Source organism: Hypoxylon trugodes, assembly GCF_022578975.1.
Source record: "Hypoxylon trugodes strain CBS 135444 unplaced genomic scaffold F4822scaffold_5, whole genome shotgun sequence".
Lineage (NCBI taxonomy): Eukaryota > Fungi > Ascomycota > Sordariomycetes > Xylariales > Hypoxylaceae > Hypoxylon > Hypoxylon trugodes.
Window position 1 is genome coordinate 1,386,078 of NW_026250020.1, and position 26,034 is coordinate 1,412,111.

Genomic DNA, 26,034 nt, shown 5'->3' on the forward strand with positions numbered 1-26,034 from the left:
GAATTTATAGGCTTACGATGATCAATCTGGACCTCATACGTGCGTGGATTCATGCACTACACGTATGCGTAGGCGATCTCCTGCAGCTAACAAGGGCTCTGAGCGATAACCCAAGTGGCTGCCATATAGCTATTTTATAGGGACCTACCCCGCCCTAAGAATATAGGATCTAATACCTGGACTCCCTAAACCAAGTTTTATATCCACCACTTATTCAGCGCGCCGCGAGAAGATATCTCGAAAAAAAAAAAAAAAAACATTAGTATATTTGTTCGTAAATCTAGATTAAACTCCCAGCTCCCTTTCATATCTCCTCGCTCCCTGTCCTATGGGCTGAATCAGTGTGTAACTAGCCGAACTATTAAACTCCTGCACCCCATTTATCAAATACAGCGGCGTAAGCGAACCATCATCACTGAAATACAAGCGCGGCCGCTCCCGTCGATAATAATCTGTCTCCCCGCCATCCGTAAAGTGCACCGTCGTATTATACACCGGCTGCAACTTAAACGTCCAATTTCCCGTCAAACTGCGAGAGAATAAGTGTCCTCCCACACGTGGATATTTTTCATGCCTCTCTGCGATATCGATCATCCAGTGGCAGAGGATGTGCCAATTACCCCTCTTATCCCGCCATAAGAAAGGGTCCTCGGTCCAGTGGTCGCTGTAGTCTGAGGTATTCCACGGCATTGACTTTATGAGGTTATAGGGTCCGTTGAAGGTGTCGGAGTGGTATATGAAGTTATCTTCCACGCCGAGTATTATCTCGGACGTTGGGTTATCGTGTGTCCATAATGGCCATGGAGTCGGGTTGGTCGCGTTTAAGAGGCGTTGCGATGGTGCCCATGGCCCCCGGATGTCAGGGGCGCTGGAGACGGAGATGTTGTTCGCCCATTTGTATGATTTGCATGTATCTGGTGTCTCCGTCTCGATTCCGATCGTGTACATGAGATACTTTTTGTCTGCGGGACTCCATACGACTTTGACATTGTGATGGAATGTGCCCATCAGTTCTTTCGCATAGTGGTACGGGCCGGCTGGTCCAGTACGGGACTCGGCGCGGACTACGGTGCTGAATGGTCGCCAACCTGATAACCCGCAGCCCCGGGCGAATTGATCGATGATTAGGTGGAAGAGGCTCTTGTCATTGCGGTCTTGGATAATGTTTCCGCCCCACGACGAGTTTCCCCCTTTTGTGCTGTAGAAGTCTGGTAGAGTAAAGTTCGTGTAATTGTATCCTGACCAACGTGTAGCGGGTTGGAGGTCAAGTTGGCCGCAATCTTGTAACTTCCATCCTGGATCGCATTCGCACTTTCCAGAGGGCTGGTGGCAGATACCGTTCAGGCTACAGTCATCATCTGTTTGGCACCCCCAAGCAACGACGCTCATAGATATAATGAGGGTCGTAAGGAGTCTCGGAATATTTAAAGCATGCATATTTGATGTGCTAAGGCGACCATGACCGATGACTATAGCCAGTGCCCTCTAAAAAGGGTGCAATGGCCTCTTAATTTATGATATTCCATTTCGAGATTCCCGGACTATATTAATTAGCGTAGCGTTTGATTGTGGGGAAATGGGGAATAGCTTGAGGGGATTCCGGGGTTGTGGTATTGTCTAACCGCTTGAAGTTGTTGGAGGATGAATTCTCGGTATACTACTTCCCGATGTTTCCTTCGCGCGTGGTTTATATTATCGTTGCGGTAGCATTGCAATTTTCCGCCCAGGGTGTCAAGAAAGCAACCTTAAATCTTTTATGCTTGGCAACGTCTCTCTAAGATATATATACCTAGGTAATATTCAAGCAGAGTCTTTTTCTTATGGGAAGTGAACCATTTTACCATGTGCAGACCTCAAGGTGCCTATACAGAACAGTATATTCTATTTCTATCGATATCTAGAGCTCCTAAGCTGGTCGAGCTCCAATCTTCTTAGCGAAGTCCTGGATGGTTTCAACCATCCCATTAGTCCAACTCAGGTGAGGAGAATGACCAGCCGGGGAACGATAGAGCGTGAACTCTCCGGTCTTTTGAGATTGGAGAGCAATCATTCCTTCTTGATATTCCTTCGGCATAGTTAGGTCTCCTTCTAATACCAAATATGCGCAGGGCAAAGCTGAATACGCATCGTTGGTGATTTTTGTTTTCATTACGGGCGATGCGGTGAGACCCTTCGCCCATTTCTGTGCCTCAGCGGGGTCAAGATCGTTAAAAAGGTATTTCTCGGCCTCGACGATGGTGCCGAGCCCATCACCACCGTGTTTCTATCGTAAACCATGCTGATTAGTATTACAGTAGCTATTGAACTCCTGGATATAACCATAGCCGATACTTACGTGGAATGTCATATACGGCGGTGTCACGAAAGTGCCATCTTTCGGCTGGAAGAAACTATGAACGGACTCTCCAACAGGAATAACGAATGCGCCCGCATAAAGGATACCGATGATGCCACCTTTAAGTCCCTTCGCCTCGCGCGTTTTCGCCTGTAGATCCGGCTGGGAGACTTCTGTGGCGACCCATCCGCCGTATGAATGGCCCACAACGATGACCTTGCTACCTCGAGTATTGATCAATATATCTAGGACTCTCCTAACGGCAGCCACATCTTGTTCACCTTGCGGGTAGCCACCCTCGGGAGGTTCCCGGTCGAAGTCGGGATTGTTGACGTCGCCAACATTCAATTCAGCGAGGTTGGAAGTGGGCAGTCGGGGACAATAAGCTGGTATGTGCTTGGCCCTTAGGGCGTCAAGGAACGGTTCGTACGGGGCTGGAGTGTGGTAGCAACCATGGCAAACGACCACGGACAAATCGCGAGATGGAGTCATAACGACTGAGTTTTGCACTATCTAGGTAATATAGTGAGATAACTTGAGAGGGATCACCAAAGCTCTGTTGTTTGAAATAAATGGTGAGTTCTACCCTTTACCTTAGGTACTGTTGGTTCTTTTCTTGCCTTTTTCAACTTATTAGAACCTTGTCGATTTTGTGCACCGGAAAATGGGACGATAAACCCCGAATAACTAGCCTACGAAAATCTAGTTTAATCAATGACTTGCTTTTTCTTTTTCTTTTTTTTTTTTTTTTTTTTGAGGTTGGTAGCACCTGGTGGAAAGAATTCCTTTATATCATTTATACATCTACCTATGTAGCGTGCCATAGTGGATCGTTTATTAGCTAGGGCTACCTACATACACGTAGGTAGGTATCATTAGGTTTGTCCGTAAGGGAGATGGCATGCCTAAAGCAAGGGAAAAGGCGTTGGCTTATAGCAACTTATAGGCCAAAGTATCGTCAATGGGGTTTTTTATAGTCCAAGAGGTGGGGTTCAGTGGGCTGTTTTAAATTCCAGTACCCCGCACACGCTACTTTTTAGGGGAGAGGGTGCTAAGCATTTTCATGATAGTGGAATAAGTAGGCAGCCTCAAAATTACCTAGTTTCAGTAAAGCCCGAAGCTAAGGATGGCTAGAAGATTATAGTATCGTGAGTGATGACATAGTCTTGATACAGAATACCTCTAATCGTAACAGCCGAAAGGAAATCTTCAGCGTAGTACATACCTAGGTAGATAGACAGATAATGCGAACTCTTTCTTGTTGAGGAAAGGGTGTAATGTACATGTACTGAGATTTTTTATTATCAACCTCATGTCTCCTATTAACCGTCTCTCCTCGTTCGCCTCCTACCAGGTAGAGGCAAGTTTTCTGCGCCTCCCTTCTCCTTCATTTTTTCTTCTTGCGCCTTGATCGCATCTTCGGCATCCCTAGCAGCATCGCCGTCTTCTGGGACACCGTTGTCTACCGGACGATGCAACCAGCCGTTCTTCTCGACTTCTAGAATTTTCTCCATGAAAATATCACCCATTTTGAAGTACCCCTTGTCGGTAGGGTGCATATCATCGGGTCCAATATCCTCACGCAAAACACGATTCGGTAGGCCCTGATCAAAATGCATTTCTGCCATCGTCACAGGCTTGCCTTCGCGGATAAGGTCGATAGCGACTTGGCGTATCTGTGCGTTGGAGCTTTTTACGCACTTTTCTGTACCCTCCCATGGACTCGTGATGATTGTCGACATGATAATGGTGGTTCGTGGCGATGCCTCGAATAGGAAATCAACTAGGTCGCGCATAGCTTGTAACACGTACGCTGGTCCCCAGTGATCTAACTGGAAACAGTCGCTCGACCCGGCGTTTATCAAAATCAGATTCGGTTGAGTTTGTGGCACAACTTCTTTTAGGCGATCGAGGGTCGGCTTAATGGGTTGGGCACCGAATGCCTGGACGTCGTTATCCTTGAAATCACCGAATCGGTTCTGTAAGCACATTGGGAGGTTAGCGCGATCAACGAACCAAAATATCATAATATCTGAATATGGGGGTGGTAAATGATAATACCTGGCCGACGTAGTTGACTGGATTGCCCCTAGAAACAAGCCAGTCTCGGATTTGCTTGCGATAGCCCAATTCACCAGTCGAATGCTCGCCCAAGGTCATGGAAGCGCCTATGAACATAACGCGAAGAGGAATTCCACCTGCAAGAGGGCCATTTCCAGTATGTGTGAGTCGGTTCCATCCATCGCGGGCGACTGCTGGATTCGGTTGAATGAATATGACTATAGTCAACCTTCAAGTCAGCTTTCCACGCGCACGATGCCTCCCTTGGGAGAATTGCCTACCTATCAAGAATAATATCAGACCAGACACCGCTATGACCTTGTGAAGATTAGGTAGTTGCTTCCAGCGCATGTAAAGCGCAGAAAAGCGCGATTGTAAATGCATTTCGAGGAATGAAGCCCATCTGCTCGACGATGGTATGTTAGGTAAGGTAAGATAGACAAATAATTATTTTTTTCACATTTTCCTTGAAAGCGCGTTGCAGAAGCACGACATTACGACAATTCAGGGGTTCTCGGCGTTCGAGAAAGTACCCAAGGCGCTGGGTTCCAGCGTGCCAGCGTCCCCGTTATCTGCTATTTTAGTTAAAGCTTACCATCAACCTTATACCTAAGTAGATGAGAGCTGAGATCTGATTTGACCCAGACGAAGATGATACCCCACTATGCAGGGATACAAACGCCTTAAATCTTGGCCTTATTTTACGACCGGGTCATCGGCACCACCCGCGCGTGCTGTGTTAGACCTACCCACCTCTACATCATCTCCACAGGTTACTAACCGTCCGTCAACATCTTTTTCTTTTTCCATTTAGTATTCGTTGAATTTGTTCAACTAAGAGATAATCTTCCTACAATCTACGATGCATAATAAAAGCATGACAAAATCTAGAATCGAGATCGATGGATAGTTCATCTATGCGCATTTTCGGTCCCGTATAAAAGCAAATACACAACAGGCTTGTAAGGAACAAGTTTAGTGCCTTGTACCCCCAATATTAGAGGTACGGAGGTAAGGCAAAATTCTCGTGTCCCTCATCTTGTACGATCTAAAGCCGTAAGCTCGTATATGTAAGTCACTCCTCTTCACCAATAGTGGGAGAGGATTGATAGAAAGTATCATTATAGCTATCAAGTGCTAATCACGATAAGGGGACACGTAAGCGACAAAGAATTAAACCCAGTCTAGACGATTTCGAGCCTCCGTCTTGCATGCATCTATTCCATATTGGGGGCAATCATAGCTCCTCGTAGACTTCTACCATAGGCTTACCCTAGCAAGATAAGAGGATCAAGGAAGAAAAGGGGTAATAAATGCGATAGCCGAAAGGCCAATCGTAAATAATCCGTTTAATTCTAATACGCTCTAGGTTCGAACACAATCCAACAATATTATAAATCACTATTGAGGAGACAGGCGCCAAACTTGTGCTTAATAAGCAACACATGAATTTTTTAATATCGGTCATAATCATTTACCTTCAACATCATTTCTTAGGTAAAGACAGCTTTGGCAGAAATATCCATGCCGTTGAAGCAGTATATATAGAACGAGACCGCCCCAGAGACCCAGCATAGAACAAGAAGAATACGTAAGTAGCCGTACTAACTATATCTCGAGATATGGAGCAGGCGTTCTTTACGCCGTGAATGGGACCTCGACCTGCTTAGCAGCAGCAGCTTGCTTGTCCGCCTGAGCCACCTGGAAAGCATTGACAAGAGCGGGGTACCAAACGTCTGCCATCTTGACATCGCCAGCATCGTTGGGGTGTACACCATCCCGTAGGTCGCTAGAACCGCTGAAGCCGGTGTACTGGTCCACGACCCAGATGGGCGATTCGGTCTTGTTGAGGCCCTCTGCCCAGGGGACGATGGCCTTGTTCAATGCCTGGATCGGGGTGTTGTAGTTGCCCAGCCCCATGGGGATGATTTGAGCCACCTATTTTAATAAAGTTAACCTATACGCACGAGCAACGGGCTAAGGGGGAAGAACAATCCCAACAGTAGAATATGTTGGGATCTTCCGGGCAACTTACGACAATCTTCATGTTCGGGTTGCTATCTCTCATCACGCCCACAAGGGTCGTGAAAGCAGCAATGATATCAGCGGTTGGCTTGTTCTGCTGCACGATGTCGTTGGTGCCGAGGTGCATCGTGATGACATCGGCCGGGTTCTTCTCAAGCCAACCGACGAGCTGCTTCTTGTTGGCAATGTCAATGGCGAGGAAACCAGAGTGGCCCTCGTTGTCGCGATCGTAGGTGGTGTCGCGGCAGTTGTTCTCTGTTTTGCCAGAGCCAACCCAGTCCACGGTACCCCACTCGGTGGGCTTCAACTTCTCCCAAAGCTTCGCGCGCCAGCAGATGATCTCGGTGATAGAATCACCAAAGGGCATGTACCGGAGCGTGGCGTTCTGGGCGGCGGACGCGCCTAGAAGCATAGCCAACGGGACGAATGTCTTGCAAAGCATTGTGATGATGAATATTACCAGAAGGTGTGAAGATAGTTGCTAAGATGCTTGGATTGGAATGCGGCGATATCTGAGTTTGTCGTCGTTCCTGATCTGGATCTTATAGAAACCCGCCTTCCTTGGAATCATGTTAGATCGAGTTGGAGAATTTACGTCGTCGCACTCAAGTGTTCCTGCCAAGAGCGGATAAATGAACTGAATGCAAGTGTGCGCACAAAATCAATATAGGCGTTCGATATTACCCTCTTCCTGCAAGTATGTCAATTGGGATCCTACTTTAACGGAATGATCGACTCCGAACCCATGGGGAGTGTCAAAAAGCGTCCTTTCAGCCGGGCCCACGAGCACATGGCTTCCACGTGGAATAAAGTCGCCTAGAGCCATCCCGGATGATATAATGGCATGTAAAGGTTGTAGAATCAGATATTAAAAAAGGTGTCCACAGCGGGATTGACGATATATTCATCAGTTCCAATCTATTCCACCGATACCCTAGTTAAAGTTGGTCTCCCCTATTCGTCAATTCTAACGCTTTCTTTCAATTCCCATATTAAATCATGCCAATTTTAGCATCCCACGTGTTTTCCCCAGCTGCAATTCCCCTGAAACGTCGCCTTATTGTCCAGCTGCAGGGGTTATAGCATAGACTGAAGTCTGACGTATCTGCTTGGAAATACTAGGAGCGTTGCCATAATATAGTGATGCCGGTGGGTTTAACTTGCTCATAGGCTAAGCACTCATATTGAAATGTTCGATTAGAATTCCTAGAACGGTTTAATCGAGGCTCGGAGGACTTCTTAGAACGACATAAGCATAATGAAGTGCATACCTTCAAGTAACACTGATACATCCAAAAGCTCGACGAGCCATTCAACACCCACTGCTAAATGCACCCTGTCCTACGCAAATAGGCCTGCTGCATATAATCAAGGGGCATTCGCGACGAGTATACTCTTCTGGAAGGGTATACGGCAATTGTCTTCGTTACAAGCACATAATTGTGGTCGCGCCGGCTTTGGTATAGTCCACGTGGACATAGATCGACGAAGACCTTGGCATTATAGGTACTATATTTCCTATAGGTTTTTGCGTCACATTCAACCATGATGTTACCAAACGGGTAGGATACCAAGGTATGGTTAGATTATAGCTGGATTCCATCGAGGCTCAATCCACGTGGGAAGAAGCCCGCATGCTATCCACCATTTCGGCCAAACAATATGATATGCAGGTTCCTATATTGTAAGATCTTGGTCCTTGTTGGCCACGTGGTTATTGATATATGAAGATAGTCCAGGAAGAACTCATCTTATCATCATATTACTCAAGCAAATTTATGATATTAATAATAGCAGTCTAAATTCCATGTAGTTTCAGGGGTATTTGAGATGTTAACCGGAGGGTCAACGTAGTTCGAGAAGCATCTACCCAGGAAGTAAGTGCGCCTGTTCCTAAATAGCCGTCTATGCATAACTCCAGAGTACCTTAGCTTTTTCCTCATTGACAGCCACCCATATTTGCCATATTAGAGGTCGAAGATAGTAACGCAAGTAATATAGAGGTCGGCGATGATTGAGGTCTGGATCATGTTAAGCATAGTACCGTTTCGGTAAACCCGAACGAGGGGAATTCAGAAACAGTTACAAAGTGTAGAGAGTAATGGATTGGAACTGAGATATCTATATTATTGATGTAGCGCGTACTAATATCAAGCACAATGATAATATCCAATGGACGGCCTGTATACGTGAGATACTACTTCAACGGCCTTCCACTTTCCCGGAATAAGTTCCTAAAGCCGAGCGCGAAGTTTCGTAGGCTATCCAGGTACAATTAATATGGAGGAACTGCTTCAATCGGAGGGTTTGATGTACCGTTGTAGCATTAAGCCGGGGTCCGGGCTTGATATTTATCGTGCTGTCTGAGGAGGCTCATTTGTGTAACCCGAGGATGGTATCTCGTCCTCGATACTGTACTGGCTAGGAAGGATTATGCCGTTTTTATATGGTAAGAATAGATCTATTATAAATTTAGAATTTAGTATGCGTAGTGGCGGCGTAAGATCGATTTTTTTTTTTGTATCAATATGTGATGGGTCCAGAATGGCCGCGTCTTGGCCTAGCCCTCAGCTAGCAATACTGATACCCGGTAGGTAGGCTCTGACTTGAAGGCAGCTTCAGTCAATTTGAATAGATCATTTGATGGTGGATGATCAGACTTGCTAGTTGCGTGCAGTAACCCAAACGTGCTCAGCCTGCCTATCCATCAGTGGGTGTTACATTTGGGGACTATCTTGTACTCCCACACTGGCTCTTTTGTCCATGTATGGGCTATAGAAGTTTGTGGCGCCAGTGGCATTGGCGAATGAAAATAGAGAGCAAAAATGAGGAATATTGGAAGCCGTATGAATTCAAAAGCAACCCCGCGTTATCTTACAGCGAGTGCGGCTCTCGCTCGCCAACCATCAGGGCATACCACCCACCTCCTAAAGCGCATACAGCACCCGCCTTTTGAATCCTTCAATACCGTCAGAATCATGCACCTTGCCATTCTCTCTAAAGTACAAGAAGCGGATCAGATGGTGTATCTCTTTGTACGTGCGACGCAACGATAATAACGTGTTACTTTCCAGCCTGCCTAAGGTACCTAAACAAATCCGAATAGATGAAGTTCAGCAGCAAACAGAGAAGAGGGCGCTAAGGATGACTCAGAAACTACCCGTGATCCGCCTGGACGGACCTGATTCGACCCACTCTTACTCTTATCTCACGTCTTACACCTTTAACAAGGCACGGGAATGGTGTAAGACCGCGGTAATCTAGCCGTGATCCGCACCCAATAAAGAACGCTAGAAACCCACCGAACGGGTAATCATGAGTGAGGCTTCAAATACCTCTCGTGTTGTATGTTTCCAGCTCGCCCCCATTTCTTTCGGTAGTTAGGTGGGTGGGACATGTACGTACTTAACGGACGACTAGTGAAGACGACATGTTATAGGGTCTCGGAGCCTTGCTTTCAGAGTCATGGCAAGTAATAAATCGAGATGTATCCGCGGGGTGCTCCGGCGCTGCCGCGGTTTTCTTTATAAGACACCTGTTCCGGGTCTACATAGGCGGCTGACTTAAAACTTATCTGTTCGCCTATACCACCAACAGAAACAATAAAATGTCGAATATAGCAATTGCACAAAGACGCAAGGGAGGACCGAATGCCCGAAGTCCTCAACACCATTCCTCATCTTCCCATAATTCCTCCGGAGGAAAGAATGACTCGCTGGCAAGGACTGGCGGGACCGGAGCCGTAACGGCAGCGGTAGCGGTTAAACCAGAGAAACTAAGTCGGGGAAACAACCACGATCGGGCAGGAAGGAACCAACACTGCGGTCCACAACTGGAAGCTGCTTCTATTCTGAATAATCCACGGTTACGGCAGGTAACGGGCCTGCCGACCCACAAACTCGCCCGTTGGAATGGAATGCGTCCGCCGAGAGACGAACTACTCCGGCTCCGGTGGGCCTTGAGCTTTCCGGACGTATATCCGGTCAAACGGCCTAAAGGGAACTTTTGAGTCAATCATCCAACTTTGAACACTTGGAATCGCGGGGCGAGAAAGAAGGAAAATCCATAATGTCACTACTCAATTTTTCGTTGTCGAACACCCCATTCTACATTAATATTTGTACGCCATAGCCATGTTGTCAGGTATCCAAAGGAAAGGTATAATGCAAGGGAGGAGAAACTATATACAAGAATTCGGCGAAATCGGCTCAAAGGGTTAAGGAAAGTCCCCGGGGGGATTCAAATGACGCCAATTTTAAAACATCAATGGCTTATCGCTTAGCTAGCCATCGATTTGCCGATTTCGCTGTGCCAGTCCTTAGCCCTTTCGAATCCGTTCATATGGAATTGATAGTCTATTAGTGCCTGGCGCACTTCCTCGGGTGTGTTGAGCACAAAGGGACCGTATTGAACGACTTTTTGGTCAAGGATCTGACCGGCGACGAGCACGAATCTTGCACTCTCCGTCGCAGTCTCGGGTACCTCAACAAGTACCACATCGCCGTTAGGTTCGAAAACGCAATTGTGGTACTGTGCGACCGTCTGCTTGCTGTCGCCCGATCCAAATACAGCAGATCCCTCTAATTGGTATGAGAAGGCGTTCCAGCCCTTTGGCAAGGGTTGCGCTAGCTTGCCGCCGGGCTTGATTTCAACGTCGAGCACCCAGACAGGAGTATAAGCCAAGTCTTTTACGCTGTCGACACCACCAGCCTGACCTGAGATGACTTTGACGTGGACTTTGCCGTTATCGAGGTCGGCCGTAGGGATTTCATTGGCGCGCAGGTCACGGTAACGAGGCTCGCAAGCTTTAAGATGAGCGGGCAGGTCAACCCATAGCTGAAGACCAACATTGGCGCTACCATCTGGGTTCTGACGCGGCATCTCAGCATGCATAATTCCGCGACCAGCCGTCATGAATTGTAGGTCGCCGGCTTCGATAGTACCCGCGTTTCCGGCGAAATCCTCGTGGTCGACACCGCCGCTGAGCAAATACGTAATGGTTTCTTGGCCGCGATGGGGGTGGTCGGGGAAACCGGCGCCGGGTTTGATACTGAAGTGGTCGAGCATCAGGAAGGGCGAGAAATTGCGCAATTGAGGCGTGCCAATGCTACGTCGTACACGAGCACCTGCACCCTCGGCTTGCTCGACCGCGAGGAAAACCTTCCGGATCGCTCTAGGTATCGACATTTCGGTCGGTTTATAGAAGGGCGATTCGGACTCGGATTCGGAAGTGGTCGTCGTAGTCGTTTTCAGTATAGCGCTGCTAGCTTTAACGTCACTATCGTAGAGGTTTGGGAAGTTTCCTAGGATTGTGTCGAATGTCGCGGTTACGAGCTCGAACACTTGTTCTCGATAGACGATTATGGAGAGTGCGGCTACGAGGATAGAGATGGAAAGCGATAAGGCCCTCATGAGGGGCAGAAGGATAAGATGCTATGAGGGTATTCTTATACAGGATCGAACAGTAAGACTGAATTAGGTAGGTCACGAATCAGGGACGAGGGTGGATGCATTATGTAGACTAGGTAGAAATATCACGAAGATTCGGTCCCCGTTTTGTTTGGACTAAAGAACGACCGGTTGGTCTTGACAAGATGGAAAGGTGTCAGGAGTAGGCACGCTTGTAGTTAGTTGGTCAGCAAGAGTAGCATCAATGGTAGAAGGATAAGAGGATTGAAAATTTCCCGACGGTAAGTACGTAGCATCCCCGCCACCCCAAGCCTTACCAACCATTTACATCAGCATAAATTAAGCATGACCCGATGTTCCAGTGCACTCTACCCGCGTCTCGGGTGCCGCACTTGACTCTTCAGGGCATAGCTCCCCCGAACCGGTTCCTAAATTCATTGCTGACTGGCCACTAGCGATGGCTGACTTAATTCTTCCAAATCCCCAAATTAAAATTCCTACCCCCGAGGCTCTTCATGGGCCGACCACACTTACTTGTTTGAGGATCGCGCCCGGCAGAAAGGGACATGAATGTATGAGCAATACGGCTGATGGTTATGAAACAGTATGCGAAAGCCTTGCGGTTGCTACCATGCCCTGCTTCAATCATTGTATCCAACAAAGCTAAGGAACTCCAGCTGAACAAGTTAACTACATGATGAGCTTATCTAGGAAGGTAAATGACGATTCATTATATTATAAATACTATGCTCAGACCGCCAGTCAACCTTGTCAAATTGAAAGACGATTTCTCCGAATAAAGTCGAGAAAATATCACATGTAATATACATGTTCTTAAGGATCTAGTGACGGCGGCCTCGAATTACAGCAGGTGAGACCACAGCCTGAAGTCGCCTGCCTAGGTCCCCTTCGAAGCTGTCGCCCTCCACTGCTGAACCTCTTTCTCATTGATCTCTCTCAACTTGTTAACACCAGCCGGCTCGCCGGTGACCGTACCCTTGGCGATCTCAGCAGCTCTACCAACGACCGTCTTATCGGTGATAGCATACGTGACACTAGTTGTTTTCACCTTAAGCACGCCGATCCGCGGGTCGTTCTCTGAACCATTGTGGATCCCATCCCCTAAATCTCCAAGCCAGGCTTTGAGCGTCGGGCTGTAGTACTTTTTAACCACATTCCGATCCGTCTCGATGCTGGCATCACCCGCGAATGACGCCCATTGGCCCGAGCTATCGCAGAACGAGATGTTAGTGTGTTTATCCGCCTTCAGTTCATCCGTCTTGTGCGATTCCGTGTTTGTTGTGAATGTTAGGTCGATATCACCTCCTTCCTATGGATTGGAGATTACAGTCAATTCTGCTTTGAATATTTTATAGCTTGGGAAATTGCTGTCACTCACCTTTCCTGCAATGGCCATGCAGCGAGAGACCAGCTTGCCGGTCGAGGGATCGCGCGTTGTCATCATGCCAAATTTACAAGACGACACGAATTTAGTTAGAGTCTCGACCTTCTCCTTTAGGGTTGCGTTCGTATCAATGTTCTTGTTATAGTAAGGCCCCGACGGCTTGTCGCCTGTATCCGTGTTCGAGAACGTCGCCATCTTGCGTGTAGATATGCTATAGAAGGTAGAGGGCTTAAGTTTGAGAGATGCCTGATGCACAGTTTCGATTGAGATGCGTGGTACGTCTTTTGGCCTTCTAACAGAATATCTTTGGGTTATGGCTCGAAGTCTTACTAGAGAAGATGTTGTGGTTCTCCTAAGCATGGCTCCCCTTCGTTTTATAATAGTAAGAACGATTGTTACTCACCGCGAAGTTGCTTCGTTAGGTATGCTTACCTACCTAGGTAGATAACCCCGTCATTTGAAATCGTGGCCAACCCCGTCTCTCGAAGCATCATCATAGAATTAGATGAGAGATTCATTAGTCCCGTACGATGCCTGATTGACTATGACGTCCTTGATATTTCGTCCGCGTCACGATTACGAAGCGGAGCCATGTCTCAGCCCAACATTAATGAAACAAATTCATGTACGTATAGCATTTGCCGTCGCGTTCGTTAAGTTGTTAGCTAATATTGAGTGGCTCGGAAATGTTACTACACTGCTTTTATAGATGGGCGTCGTTAACTTAATGCAGGTACGACAACATATGCACACATGTAGACTTCATGTTAACTCTAGGTATTTCTGTTCCGTATTGGATTGAAGCCGGCGGTTAATCTCTTGGCTAGAATTGCCTGTTGTGAGTTTCTTAAACTCCTATATAAAACATGTATACTGAAAAGAAAGTATGTACAAATCGTGAAGTATAACATGTTATAGGTAAACCAAGCTAAGCAAACACTGCTTACGCTTGGTATCAATTTCAAAAAGCCACACTGGCTCGATAAAATAGAGTCGTCATAATTGAAGAGGATAATATGTCCCGTCCGGCAAGCATGCAGACCCCTTAACTCCTGTGCACCCTCCGAAACACCTGACTTTCTAACCTGGCCTTTTAGGGTTCCAACAAAATCAAAAAAATAAAAATTCGTATTCGAGTATGAGGATCATGGGAATACTTTGCCCACATAATTGAAGTTAGATGGGTCCGACGTGTCTACTGAGTACTCCAATATTTCGTTGTTGGAGATGGCGTAGAACATGGCGTCCGGTGTCATCGCGATGGCGGAGAAATTGGTGCTAGGACCCGAGTTGAATTTGAAACTTGAAACGGCATTCATCTTTTTGCCATCCCAGTGGTTTCCTTGTATTTTTCCGCTTTGGAGCAGCCCTATATATAACGCTTGGTTCCAGCTATCCCATTTCGTGGCCGCGAATTGTTGACTCGGGGCGGGTGATGGAATATTACTTTGCAGTTGGGTTTCTAAAGCAGGTCAGCATATGAATCCGTACAGAAAGGTATTGGGGTTCTAATTACCAGTTAGATTGTCAGGATCCCATTCGTCGTTGAAATCAGTTAGCCTCATATTTCCGGTCCCATCCGAAACATATTCGTAGACAAGTTCCAAACGGGAGAGCGACGACCCACGTAGTTGGGGAATAATCGCCAAACTAGAGTTCGCTGCGACGTCCTTGGAATTGACTGCTACGGTTGCCGTGGCCCAAGTGCTGGAGTTAGCCGTCTTGATAGCACCCTCTGGCCGCTGATAAGCCACAACGTAAGTGCCCGTGCCATTGCAGTCAGCTTCCCAGCAGCGTTGCCACATCCCGGCCAATTGACCGCCAGGCCAAGTCTGCAGCACTGCATTATCGAGAGTGTCATTGTCCCAGCTGTCTGGTCTGTTAAGGGCATCGAAAGAAGCCATCGATCTTATGGTGTTGCTCGGGTCCGTGAACCAAACATGCGTTTCGTAAGTGGGATCCAAGTCCATTGATGCGCTTGCTAAGGGAGTACCCGGCTGCGGATTGAGGGGTGTCGTCGTGGCGGCCATCAACGCGGTTAAGTTATTCGTCTTCCATGATTTACCCTCAGAATCCCATCGACGTGCAATAATGGAGTTGTATACATCCTGGAAGAACACAGTCCTGTGAATGACCCCATTGGGGTCTGTCCAATTCGTGGCCGTTACTTTGGAATTGTCGAGTATCAATTTTTCCGTGGTGGAGTTCGTTAACACCGGGTCAGAAAGTCCATTCCCTGATTCCGAATCCGACCCATCTGATGAGTCCTTATTATGCCTGCTCCCTAAACCACCACCTAACCCAGCCGCAAGAGCAACTAGAACGATTGCGACTCCTACTATCATAAAGAAAACTTTCCGGGTAAGACCACACACCGTTGCCGCCGGCGCTGCTTTCTCGTTCGGTTGAGGGTATTGACCGCCGTGCTCGTTCAAATAGGCGTTAGCGGCTTCCGGGCTATTGGTGCTAGGTGGCATTATGCTATTCGGGTACGCCGACATGTCAGAATACACCGCGCCAGGCGGGTAGTTTGCGCCATTATGGTACGCTGCCGCATTTTGGTAGCCCACACCATTTACATAGTTCGGATCTTTATATCCTCCCGGCAAGACGCCAACTCCAGGATATAGGTGGTGTGGTGGGCTAATAACTTCTTTCGCCGACTCGGGACTATAATATGAATGGGTAGCTCCAGCAGTCGCCTGTTCGACTGGGACGGTCTGTGGGTAGCTGTGATCCGGATATTGCAGAACCTCCTTTTGGGATGTCTCAGGATCGCGTTCGGAGACCTCGAGGGTGCTGTATTGTGAATGCTCTGGCGAGTGCGACATGGTGACTTCGCTTTCGAACGGCCAATGCCGTTAGAAATTGATAGGAATTACTCAGCTCAAAGGAGTCCGACTTGACGATATCCCGACGTAGAGCATGACCTTGGCAATTTAGATGTACACGGAATCGGGTTATCACGATGCCGCTGGTGTTAATGGCGGGGACGAAATAGGAACACTCTTCGAAAGTCTTTCGTACATACTTGGGGGGAACCCTTTGCTACATATGGGAATCCTTCTGCATCTACTAAATCGACCCTGTCTCGTCCCATGTTCTCCTTGGCTAGTATACACTGTATTATATAATGGGATTCAATAGATAGTTACACGCCTATTCTCAATGCGACCATGGGTGGGGGGCTCGGAATCCTTCTGGTCACCCACCCTAGCTTGCGAATTGCACTTCTAGGTATACAGGGCGTCCAATATGCGCCTGGGCGTATTGGCACTAGCATTTTGGAGACGGGACGGACATTACGCAACATTCACATCCTCTGGGTGCCTCTGCTATTCTTCTTGTAGATAAAACGACTTGATAAGTCTCCAGCCAACGCGTTCTTTTGTATACATTAGCCGCTCTACTACCGAAGGAATACTGCTAGTTCAAATAGCTACCCAATAGGTAGTTCAGTCAAGGCTAGATGCCCTCAGCTAACCCCCTGCTTCCGCATCTTAGGCTGACAAAGTCTGTACCTAGCGGTCCTAGGCTAACTAGAAGCTTGGCCCAGGAACAAGCCTCAAAGGGCCAAATTTCCCTTCCTGGTAGGATCGGCACACCATCTTCTTGCTCGCAATTTATTTACTTATACGTGCTATCGTCGGAACGATCGGAATTTCTAGAATTCGACATTAAATATGGCATGCAATCTCGTCTACCTTCTCGATCATTATGAGCATTGCTACTATTACTAATTCTCGTAAAATTGGATGGCTTGATTTTGTTGTCTGCGATATATTAACTGGCGACAATCCCCTACTCAAATTGGAAGGGCAGGGTTCTTCGAATCTCGTCTGTCCTCAGTTCCGCACGTGTCTATAATTGATCCGACCACCATCAGCGCTACCCTAGCGCTCGAACCCCGTAGTTAAACAGGGATTCCATGTGAGAACCGTGCTTTGAGTCCACCTCAAAAAGATCTCTGCATCCCACCAGCCATCTCCGCAACAAACGCTTCATTAGACCAAGAGCCGCTCGTTTAATGGGAGAATAGAAATAAACTAAGAAGCCAGCGACTCGTTCAGTCTTACCACATCCAGATATGATAAAGAATCACCCGTGATATAATCTTTGTTCACCACCTAAGCAGCTAAATGCCTGCTATGAAGATTCAATGTGAATATCTTCAAGGAGCTGTGGTATTTTATTAGTAAGCTTGTTTTTTCCTTGACTTACCTAATTTTCAGTAATTCTTCACCCCTTGAAACCACATGTAACTGCCTTTGGTCCCGACTCCCGACCATTTACTATAATTCCGATATAGTTGACTAATATCAATATGGGAAGTCAGTGTCGATCGAACAGCAGCTCAAGCATTATAGATGGATACGCTCGCTGACTATTACCGTCAAGAAGTCTGTCTACAGCATGACTCGTTACAATACCTAGTCAAAATTGATTCCTTGTGCTTCCCTCTACCTAGAGTATCGGCCGAGATCTGGATTCCGGGATAAGCTAACCGAATTCGTTAGGTAAGATAGAATGTCTTGTAGACCCGTTCGGAGAAGGAACAGCTGAAATAGTATGAAACACAACCTTTCTGGGTTATTTGACCTTCAAGATGGGCCTGAAGAAGATAAGAAACACATGTCAACTTGTTCTGATGAAGCCTGACCTGGTCCTTGCGAAACTCATGAATACCTACCTAGGTACGTAGCCGTGTGCCATGCGACAGAACAAGTAGGGAGCCGAACCGAACCCAATCCTCACTAATCCAGCCACCTACGGCTGCAACAGCGTCGCTGTTTACTTAGGTGCATAGCCGTACACAGCCCTAAATACCACCAATGAGGCCTAAAAGAGATGAACCGCCCACCTAGATAGGTACCTACCCGTCGTTCCCCCTCTTACTCCAACCAAAAAAAAAAATTACCAGTCTTCTTTAAATGGGTGAATGTTCAAGTTCGAATACGATAAACCCTCAAAGAATATTATCCCAATCATTACGTTGCCAATATCATTATAGGTCATCACCAACTATCGAGTACCTTAAGGATGATTAAGAACACTTATTAGTTTCCTAGAAACCATGCGTAGCATGTATATATCAAGCTTTTACATGAGACTAAGATACTGAATGATCGCGAGAGGTTAACAAGACTACCGTGGTTTTAACTATTTTACTCGATAGGGCTACCTAGTTAGGTAACATCACAGGGGATACGACGAGGGCTTAATGCTTACATGAGTACCTAGGTAGGTACCTTATCCAGGGAGGCTTACTCTAGCAATCTCCTTTATAATAGAAATCTATAACTGCCGGGTAGGAATTGGCCCTTCTCACGATGCCATAGCATAGGTGCGTGAGCCGGTACCTAAGCGCCTAGCATTCGGCAGATGGGTGTTAATTTTAGCGCTTATAATTGCAGTAGTTTGGTTTTGGGGGCGCTGTAATCCAACGAACTTATCTATTTATTTATTTATTTATTTTTTAATTTGAATGAAGTTGAGGCTACATCTATGAAGGCTTTGATGCGACCATCTTCAACAATCTTCAATTCATCATTCATCCAAGATGGAATTGGTAAAGGATTTTCTCCCCGAAAATCCCCCTGTGCCTTTGCAGCAGAATAAAGAGCTCCCCCACCCTCGCTGAATTGAACCATTCATGTTGAGGTGGTCCGCCATCCCGACTGTACAACACTAGACTGCGCCCCGAGACAGCATTGGGTTCTTATTTACTCCAGAGTCTGACGGAGGTTGGTGAAAGGCGTTCATCCTTCAAGCCATTGGGGGCAGGCGCCCGCCGACCTTTGTTAGTTTGGCCACATGGCAAATTGTACGAAGTGTATAAACCCGAAGGAACTGCTGCCTTGCAGGTGTCTCGGTTGGTGCAGCATCTTACTGGATCTTACTTTATATCACAAACAAACAAGATCATTAGGATTTCTAGCGTCAGAATAATGCCGGCTACCAACTCCCAACCCAGACATATATACTAGCCATATGCACCTACACCTAGACGCCGAAGTCCAGGTCGCATTTTCCAAAGCCGTCGACTATCTTTAATTGGGGCTCGCGGCTGTCGGACTAGACCTAGACCGAATTAACTACCAGTGGGTTAGGCAGACATTATTAGAACCTCCACAAGGCTGAATTCCGAGTGTGATCGTTTCAGTGTTCCAATTATTAGACCTTTAATCATGAAAGACAGGCTCGCAACGTTAGCGAGCTTCGAGTTCCTCAATTATGGGCTACCGGCGTCCCAACCTAAGCCCGACGACGGTCTATCCGTTAAGAGAGACGCATTTTGGAGTTACTGCGGCCCACTGCTCTCCGAGGCGAATGACCTTCCATCCAGCCTACACGAGTGGACCCAAGCCGTGTTGTCTGGACCTTTAGTTCCTATTCTACTTCCATTTCTAACCTACGTCAACGAGTTCGTGAAGTCGAATGGACTCGATAATTACTGGCTCACTATCCGTGCGACAAAGGCGACAGACGAGTTCAACAAGCCAAGATGGCACACCGACGATATGTTCTTCAGTAGGAATAGCGAGTTCAACAACATCGGAATGGATAAGAAAGCCAAACCGAAGGCAAAGATGGAATTAGATCTGCAAACGGATTGGAAATTGTGCGCCACACTACTCGGTCCGGCAACTATGTTCATCCCATCAGAGCATCAAGCCGCAGCTCGCGCGACATCACGCTCGACGAAGCGAGCTCTAGCTACAGAGCATATCTGCACATCGATTCGGTGCGTGGGGTGTGCAGCGACGGCAGATGCGGTCCGAGAGCAGCTCACGAGCGATTTAGCACCTTTAGGTCTAGTCCAGGCTGCACCGGGGGAGTGTAGTGTTTTCCGCATCGGCCAGGAGCGCGGCGCAGTTCATTCGGAGCCATGCATGAGCAGCGGGGATCGGATATTTGTTAACGTTGTACCTGGGCGGAAGGACGAACTTGCTGGTCTAATGGCGAAGTGGGGGATGGGTTTCCCGCGGTCATGGTGGATTGCCCCGGGGGTTTTACGTGCACATGAGTTGATGTAATGGATAATGATGATATAATACAGATTAAATCAACAGATACATGTATTTTAACAAGTACGACGGCCGCTCGTCTCCGTTTCTCTTTGCCGGATCTTGGGATTTGTCCATTCATCGACCCTGATTTCCTTATGAATGGTTGCCCTCCACCCGGGGTCTCGACTCAGCATCGAGACTCTATTAGGAAAACCTAAACGCTAGGATGTTGTTAATTATCTATACATAGAGTCCCTAGGAATATAATGAATGGCATTGTTCACAAGGCAGTCAGATGAGAGCCTAGACGGTTCTTTGTTCAAGAAATGTAACAAAACAAGCAAATTGAGTTAGTTATTGTAAATCTATCAGCCTCTATTACCAGGTATCAATTGATCTATGAAGTACGTTTTTAATTGCAGTCGAATTAGATCCAGCCGGCCCTACCCCCATTTACATCTTCCTCTGCCTTTCTTTTCCTTTTCCTACTTAGTAGCCTCTGATTAACTAGGAAACCCAACAAAGTCGTTAGCCTCCTGCAACGGTCGAAATAGATCTCTTCCTGTCGCATGATGCGAGTAGCATCTAAAGGTACATCGAACCTTGCGCCCTCAGGGGTCTTAATAAAGTCCATAACTCGTAAGGCGAACATCCCTACATGAGGAATAAGCTCGTACGGATTATCGTGGCAGTCCTTGGCGACAACTTGCCTAAGAAGCGCTCCGGTTGTCCGGAGCCCGATATGTAGCTGCTTCCAGTAGATGTATTCGTCTACCTCTTTCCAGTTCGGCAGTGAACGTGTGATTGAGGCAGCTGAAAAGCATCTGTTCATGTACATTCGAAAGGCTTCCTTGATTGGGTCGGCCTTGATTAGTTCCTCGGCATCGCTGATAGTGCGCAGTCTGAGAGCGATTTGTAGCTCTTGTATCGTCATGGGGCATTGGTTAGGTGAAGACATGGTGTATTCAGGTAAGGTCAATTGGTGGAATCATCGAGTCCATTAATCAGGATTACCCAGCCAAAATTATATTGATTAGAACTGTCCGTTCATTGGTGAACAAAGCAATGGAAGTAGAACAAACCACCTAGTTTCTTGTTCATCAACCAATTACTATGATCTAGAACGATGTAGTTCTTGTGGCAACAAAGAGATCATTGTTTCCAAAGACATTGATGTAGAATTGGAGTTGGGTTTGGATTGGCTAAAGGAGCTGGAGAACTATGTATTGTTTTACATACCGGGACCTCCCCCTTGTATCCTGTCCCAATGCTCGGCGCTTCATGTCTGCATAATGTATTTCCTTTATAAACCCTTCATCTAATCCGGTATTCGAGTCGAAACGCGTTGGAATAAGTTGATCCATTCATCATCGGCAGGTTGTTGGGGGAATGAAGTTGGTGTTAGTGAGGGATGGCCTCCTGATGTTAAATCCTCGCCGTTGTAGAAAGTATTCAAGGGGCATGGAAAATGTAAATCTAAAAGAAGAGGGTCTGTGGCAAGTTAGCGGAGTTTGAATATAGCTGGTTAGATGTCCATCTCGATTAACTAGAAGACAAGGAAGTTCGGGGTTGTTGTCTGATGAAACCCTTTCCCATAAACTGAATCATTGTAGTGTGAAATAGCTTTGAGGCAAGAAAGGAATGCGTTGTCATACTTGGTTGACGAGGAGAACATTTTCCCACTGAAGACGACGTACCTTGGAAAGCCATGGGGTTGAGCTCCTCCTCTATCTCGGTAGGACTTGATATCGGTGTGCCTGTGACTTGAAGGACTAGACGTATGGCCTCGACGGCTCGTCGCGCGTTCCTCGATGTGATACTAAATTTCTTCCAGCACTCCATGGAGTTCATCAGAAGCTGATTAATCTCTTCTATGCTTATACCCTCCACCACACTTTCAGGTGTATCGATGATTTGTTTCAAATAAGCACATATGATGCTAGTCGCTAAAAGAAACTCGTTATTCATAATAGACGAAAGTTTCCAACGAGCCTCGTATAATAAACCATCTGGACTAACTAGTTCGTGAACCAGATGCTGATGTTGCAGAATTTTCATAGCTGCTTTTACCGAAACGCTCCGTGAGTGGTTGTAACGTTCGTGTTGGTCGGGGGCAATGAAGTATTTTTTGTGCAGAACAATCTGTAGCCTTAGAAAACAAATTTCTAACCAAATCCTCTGCATTATAGTATGAGGAGGGTCGGCCAAGGATTGCGCTATTGGCTGCATCCTAAGGGGTAGAGGAATATTGCGTTGATAAGCTTGCACTTTGTCGTCCATGGCTAGAATTTCTTCGTACTTATGGACTCTGGTATCAGTTGCGACATCGCGAACCTTCTCCCAGAGACGAGCGACACGGGATCGCGTAATAATATATAAAACCGGTGTCAGCTCGGTCTCGGGTCGCGATAGCGGCAATTCAGCCGATCCTTCGTCAAAATCGGTGTCCAGAATATTATGTGGTTCTTCCGTGTCTACATGATAGTCCTTTAGCATGCTCGGCAGACCCATTTGCGAGGCAAAGATGAGGTTTGCCTGAAATATAGCAGCCCAGATTCGTCTTCTCATTTCACCGTCGAAAGCTGAAATGACTGGGAAGTTTTTAGGATCTCTGTGATAACCCATCCTCATAGCGAGATTTAAGATCATGCTCAATAAAAGGTGAGTTCCGAATTCCGAATCTTCTTGGAGTAGGTGCTCTATAGCGATATAAAGAATAAGAGTTTGTAGGACATGTGGCCCGCCTCCTGTGTACTTGCCTAGTGTCAAACACTGAACGACCTTCTCACGGTATACTCTCACAAGGACTGCGCCCTCTAAATCGGAGCGTTGGTTTGTTGGATCATGAGCCGCGTGTGGAAGTGAGAAAAGACTCGAGAGGCACATGATAGCAAACATAAGGCCTACCCACATAATAGGGGCAGAGGAAGGATCCTGCCAAAAATCATCGTACTTCACGGTAGCATGCGTTAATGTCTACTATAACCAAATATACGAAATAAACTCACCTGGCGAATGAATTGACCAGTATGTACTAGGGCTAATTCCCGAATTCAGTCTTGGTGCATAGGAATAATTCAATACGAATGATGACTCACCTGGTGCTAAATCAACTGCGTTGAAGAATTTAAATATAAGCCGGTCGACGACGGAGCGCGCTGGGAGCGTGCTTAGAATTTCGCTTTTGCTAGCCGGCGCAAAACGTCCATATAGTAACTGCGGACTCGGCCCGCTACCCAAAGAAAAGGTCAGTTATTATTAGTTCATGATGAAATCTCAGCGTGCTGGGTATGTCTGAGGAGCCATAGGTCCTTTATTAGCAATTATTGGATTATGTTACTTACTAGTCTGGAATCACTTGGGAAGGGATCTGGTAATGGAAACCAGATTCTGTAGTATCTTGGATGCAATCTTTTAATTCGGAGATACTATCCAAAAGAGCTGTCCAATGTGCAGCGTCGACATAACTCGTACCGGTAGGAGTATCCATTAATGTGCCACAATCGGAGGGCTCTACGTGTCCGCTGGCTCCTGGGCCGGGATCGGGAGAGCCTTCTACGGCGCGAGGCCCCGGGGCCTCGGTGGGTGGTTGAGTAACCTCTATCGATGATGTTACATTTGGGGAATTCTTAGGGGCTGCCCTTTGCATAAGGACATGCACAAGACTCTCGAGTTCGCGTATGCGGTTTTGTACTGTAGTATGAGGATCCCTATCTGAAGGACGTAGTGACGACACCTCCGGAGGATAGGTACAGGACATAGCCAACCCCCGAAGGGTGCATGTCCTACATGGCTGCTGGCGATCACATTTGACTCTGATGGTAGTCAGCGAAAGACCTCACCGGACCATCCTATAAGGACATGGGTAGGTGGCTACTACTTGCGACGCCTGCATGGATTACAGGACAGCTGGGGTTTATCGCGGCGTCTGTTCGGAGGAGGTAAGGGGCGTTGTTTCGCCGGAGATGTTGCCGACATATTTTTCTTTTAGCGTCATTGGACGCCGAGACGGCGAGATTGTTGGTCTAACAGCCTCAACCCTTTAGTACAGAGAAGAGGATTATGAACAATTAGGCAGTAGGGAACCCATAATCTATGAAATCTCTGGATAGGTATTAAAACCCGACCGTCCGACCATCCGATCCTCCGCTGAAGATTCATGGCTCCACATGATGCGTTCAGCAGGCTGCAGGGTCAGTGAATATGACATGACTCTACTTGGGCAGATATAGTCTGCGAAGGTAATATAGGGTTCCTAAAAGCAAAGTATGAAGTCCCAAAACTTCTCTTTAAAGCTAGGCAAGAATACCTGCCTTCTAACCGTGGAACTTTTCATCCTGGTATATTTATACCAACCGGGCCAGTTGCCGATAAATGCCTGGGGTAGTTGAAGAATTGCTGGCGAGTTTAGAGACTAAATAGCGAAAGAAGCTCACTAGCGTCACTTAAATTGGGTACCCAGCCCGGTAAGTAACAGTTGGTGATTTTCATCGAACAGCTTGTGCCCCGGTTTTGCTTCTTCCTATCTCGACTCTCAACATTCCTAACAAAAGGTAATAATCATAAACAGATGCTTTACTGTTCCTATATTCATGGCTCTATCTCTACTTCTATACTACGAAATATCGTCACCTTAAAATACTTAGGTAACATATACCTCTAATAAGAGTCACAGAGGCTTAGGCTTAGGTCATACATGTAGGTAGGCATATGCATTAAGCACACATGATGTCATCCCCACCTTGCTGCGGTTCTCTTGGCTATCATTCCCCGCGGGATTGTTCAATACTCGCCGAAACTCCCGAAATGGGGACTCGTGATTTCTTGCCTCACTTGTCACTAGAACCATCGGATCCGCAGCGCTAGCTACCTAGCGATCAAGAGAACTTACCGAATGGCATCTTCACCCTCGTTACCCGAAGACGACGATCCTCCGCCATACATTGCGGGAAACCGAAACGATGCAGACGAGATCCTTCAACCCACCATCCTCATCCTCGCCGGACAATTTATCCGCGCGCAATCCGCTGACGGTACGCCGTTGTACGAACTCTCTCGGGACGTAAGGGCTTCTCCGACAAGCGATACACTACTCGCTCAAGTGTCACTCGAACGTCTAATTCATAATGTTCGGATGAATTCCGACGGTACGCCTCGGGTGTTACACCGCAGCAAACACATCTTCGAACTCAAGCATTTACCATCGGTGATATCGACCGGGTTCCCGTTTTGTTTGGATTCCAAGTCGCGAAATACAATCGGGAATATAGCACTGAAAGCTGCCTCGTTTCCGCGGTCTGGATGCAAGATTGTAAAAGTACGACCAGAGAAAGAAGATGGATTTCCCAAGGGTTACAATGCGAGGAGGGAATCGCTGAGGGAAGAGGAAGTGGTATTCGAGGTAGTGAAGAAGCGCGATCATTATGAGTGGCTGGGCCCGGACGGCAACCGTATCGCAATAGAAGACAAGGTAGAAGGTGAACATAAACTGATAGTTACAACACCCGTGAGAAGAAAGACGATGGACGCCATGATAGGCAGTTGGTGCTTGAGAATTTGGCGCGACGGTATCAAATCGAATCGTGACATTTGGAGACCCTGTGAGTTCTTTCGTCTTCGTCGAGCCCTAAGTTTCTACTGACATTTGGAAGTTAAGGTTGAAGCACGCACCTCACGTGAAGTACTTCCAAATTGGTGGTAATTCATATTGTAAGACTAGGTAGTGCTGAGAAGTAAGTTTCAAGGGTTTTGTTTCTCTGGTAACTGAGAGGGAGGAAACATGTTTAGAT

The 26,034-nt window shown here is 47.0% G+C and overlaps 12 protein-coding genes across 12 annotated transcripts; 3 read left to right on the forward strand and 9 right to left on the reverse strand.

Moving 5' to 3' along the window:
- Positions 1-200: 200 nt before the first annotated feature.
- Positions 201-1,741, reverse strand: F4822DRAFT_250254 (uncharacterized protein). Its single transcript, XM_051454421.1, has one exon. It carries the CDS (start codon positions 1,435-1,437, stop codon positions 286-288), a length of 1,152 nt encoding a protein of 383 aa, XP_051314340.1. The 5' UTR covers positions 1,438-1,741; the 3' UTR covers positions 201-285.
- A 165-nt stretch (positions 1,742-1,906) lies between these two features.
- On the reverse strand, positions 1,907-2,827 carry F4822DRAFT_429186 (Alpha/beta hydrolase fold-1; the record flags this gene model as incomplete). The annotated part of the gene is made up of 2 exons (XM_051461048.1): positions 1,907-2,263; positions 2,336-2,827. 2 exons carry the CDS (start codon positions 2,825-2,827, stop codon positions 1,907-1,909), a joined length of 849 nt encoding a protein of 282 aa, XP_051314341.1.
- Positions 2,828-3,374: 547 nt separating this feature from the next.
- Positions 3,375-5,156, reverse strand: F4822DRAFT_403186 (carbohydrate esterase family 3 protein). The gene is made up of 3 exons (XM_051458099.1): positions 4,678-5,156; positions 4,397-4,614; positions 3,375-4,314 (listed from the first exon to the last, which is right to left on the reverse strand). The coding sequence occupies exons 1-3, from the start codon at positions 4,778-4,780 to the stop codon at positions 3,658-3,660; spliced, it is 978 nt and encodes a 325-aa protein (XP_051314342.1). The 5' UTR covers positions 4,781-5,156; the 3' UTR covers positions 3,375-3,657.
- A 250-nt stretch (positions 5,157-5,406) lies between these two features.
- Positions 5,407-7,406, reverse strand: F4822DRAFT_403187 (carbohydrate esterase family 3 protein). Its single transcript, XM_051458100.1, has 2 exons — positions 6,432-7,406; positions 5,407-6,334 (listed from the first exon to the last, which is right to left on the reverse strand). Exons 1-2 carry the CDS (start codon positions 6,861-6,863, stop codon positions 6,035-6,037), a joined length of 732 nt encoding a protein of 243 aa, XP_051314343.1. The 5' UTR covers positions 6,864-7,406; the 3' UTR covers positions 5,407-6,034.
- A 1,970-nt stretch (positions 7,407-9,376) lies between these two features.
- Positions 9,377-10,564, forward strand: F4822DRAFT_250359 (uncharacterized protein). The gene has a single exon (XM_051454423.1). It carries the CDS (start codon positions 10,029-10,031, stop codon positions 10,428-10,430), a length of 402 nt encoding a protein of 133 aa, XP_051314344.1. The 5' UTR covers positions 9,377-10,028; the 3' UTR covers positions 10,431-10,564.
- F4822DRAFT_250328 (RmlC-like cupin domain-containing protein) lies at positions 10,565-12,008 on the reverse strand. The gene has a single exon (XM_051454422.1). The coding sequence runs from the start codon at positions 11,831-11,833 to the stop codon at positions 10,700-10,702; it is 1,134 nt and encodes a 377-aa protein (XP_051314345.1). The 5' UTR covers positions 11,834-12,008; the 3' UTR covers positions 10,565-10,699.
- A 315-nt stretch (positions 12,009-12,323) lies between these two features.
- Positions 12,324-14,042, reverse strand: F4822DRAFT_403196 (uncharacterized protein). Its single transcript, XM_051458101.1, has 4 exons — positions 13,915-14,042; positions 13,232-13,860; positions 12,593-13,162; positions 12,324-12,545 (listed from the first exon to the last, which is right to left on the reverse strand). Exons 2-3 carry the CDS (start codon positions 13,593-13,595, stop codon positions 12,729-12,731), a joined length of 798 nt encoding a protein of 265 aa, XP_051314346.1. The 5' UTR covers positions 13,596-13,860; positions 13,915-14,042; the 3' UTR covers positions 12,324-12,545; positions 12,593-12,728.
- On the reverse strand, positions 14,008-16,348 carry F4822DRAFT_403197 (uncharacterized protein). Its single transcript, XM_051458102.1, has 2 exons — positions 14,752-16,348; positions 14,008-14,697 (listed from the first exon to the last, which is right to left on the reverse strand). The coding sequence occupies exons 1-2, from the start codon at positions 16,064-16,066 to the stop codon at positions 14,381-14,383; spliced, it is 1,632 nt and encodes a 543-aa protein (XP_051314347.1). The 5' UTR covers positions 16,067-16,348; the 3' UTR covers positions 14,008-14,380.
- A 2,806-nt stretch (positions 16,349-19,154) lies between these two features.
- F4822DRAFT_250447 (uncharacterized protein) lies at positions 19,155-20,593 on the forward strand. The gene has a single exon (XM_051454424.1). The coding sequence runs from the start codon at positions 19,424-19,426 to the stop codon at positions 20,270-20,272; it is 849 nt and encodes a 282-aa protein (XP_051314348.1). The 5' UTR covers positions 19,155-19,423; the 3' UTR covers positions 20,273-20,593.
- Position 20,594: 1 nt separating this feature from the next.
- On the reverse strand, positions 20,595-21,495 carry F4822DRAFT_250564 (uncharacterized protein). Its single transcript, XM_051454426.1, has one exon. The coding sequence runs from the start codon at positions 21,201-21,203 to the stop codon at positions 20,673-20,675; it is 531 nt and encodes a 176-aa protein (XP_051314349.1). The 5' UTR covers positions 21,204-21,495; the 3' UTR covers positions 20,595-20,672.
- Positions 21,384-24,005, reverse strand: F4822DRAFT_443484 (uncharacterized protein; the record flags this gene model as incomplete). Its single annotated transcript, XM_051463120.1, has 5 exons — positions 21,384-21,736; positions 21,943-23,197; positions 23,254-23,285; positions 23,344-23,477; positions 23,590-24,005. 5 exons carry the CDS (start codon positions 24,003-24,005, stop codon positions 21,564-21,566), a joined length of 2,010 nt encoding a protein of 669 aa, XP_051314350.1. The 3' UTR covers positions 21,384-21,563.
- Positions 24,006-25,139: 1,134 nt separating this feature from the next.
- Positions 25,140-25,946, forward strand: F4822DRAFT_429196 (uncharacterized protein; the record flags this gene model as incomplete). Its single annotated transcript, XM_051461049.1, has 2 exons — positions 25,140-25,845; positions 25,897-25,946. The coding sequence occupies 2 exons, from the start codon at positions 25,140-25,142 to the stop codon at positions 25,944-25,946; spliced, it is 756 nt and encodes a 251-aa protein (XP_051314351.1).
- Between the last annotated feature and the right edge of the window lie 88 nt (positions 25,947-26,034).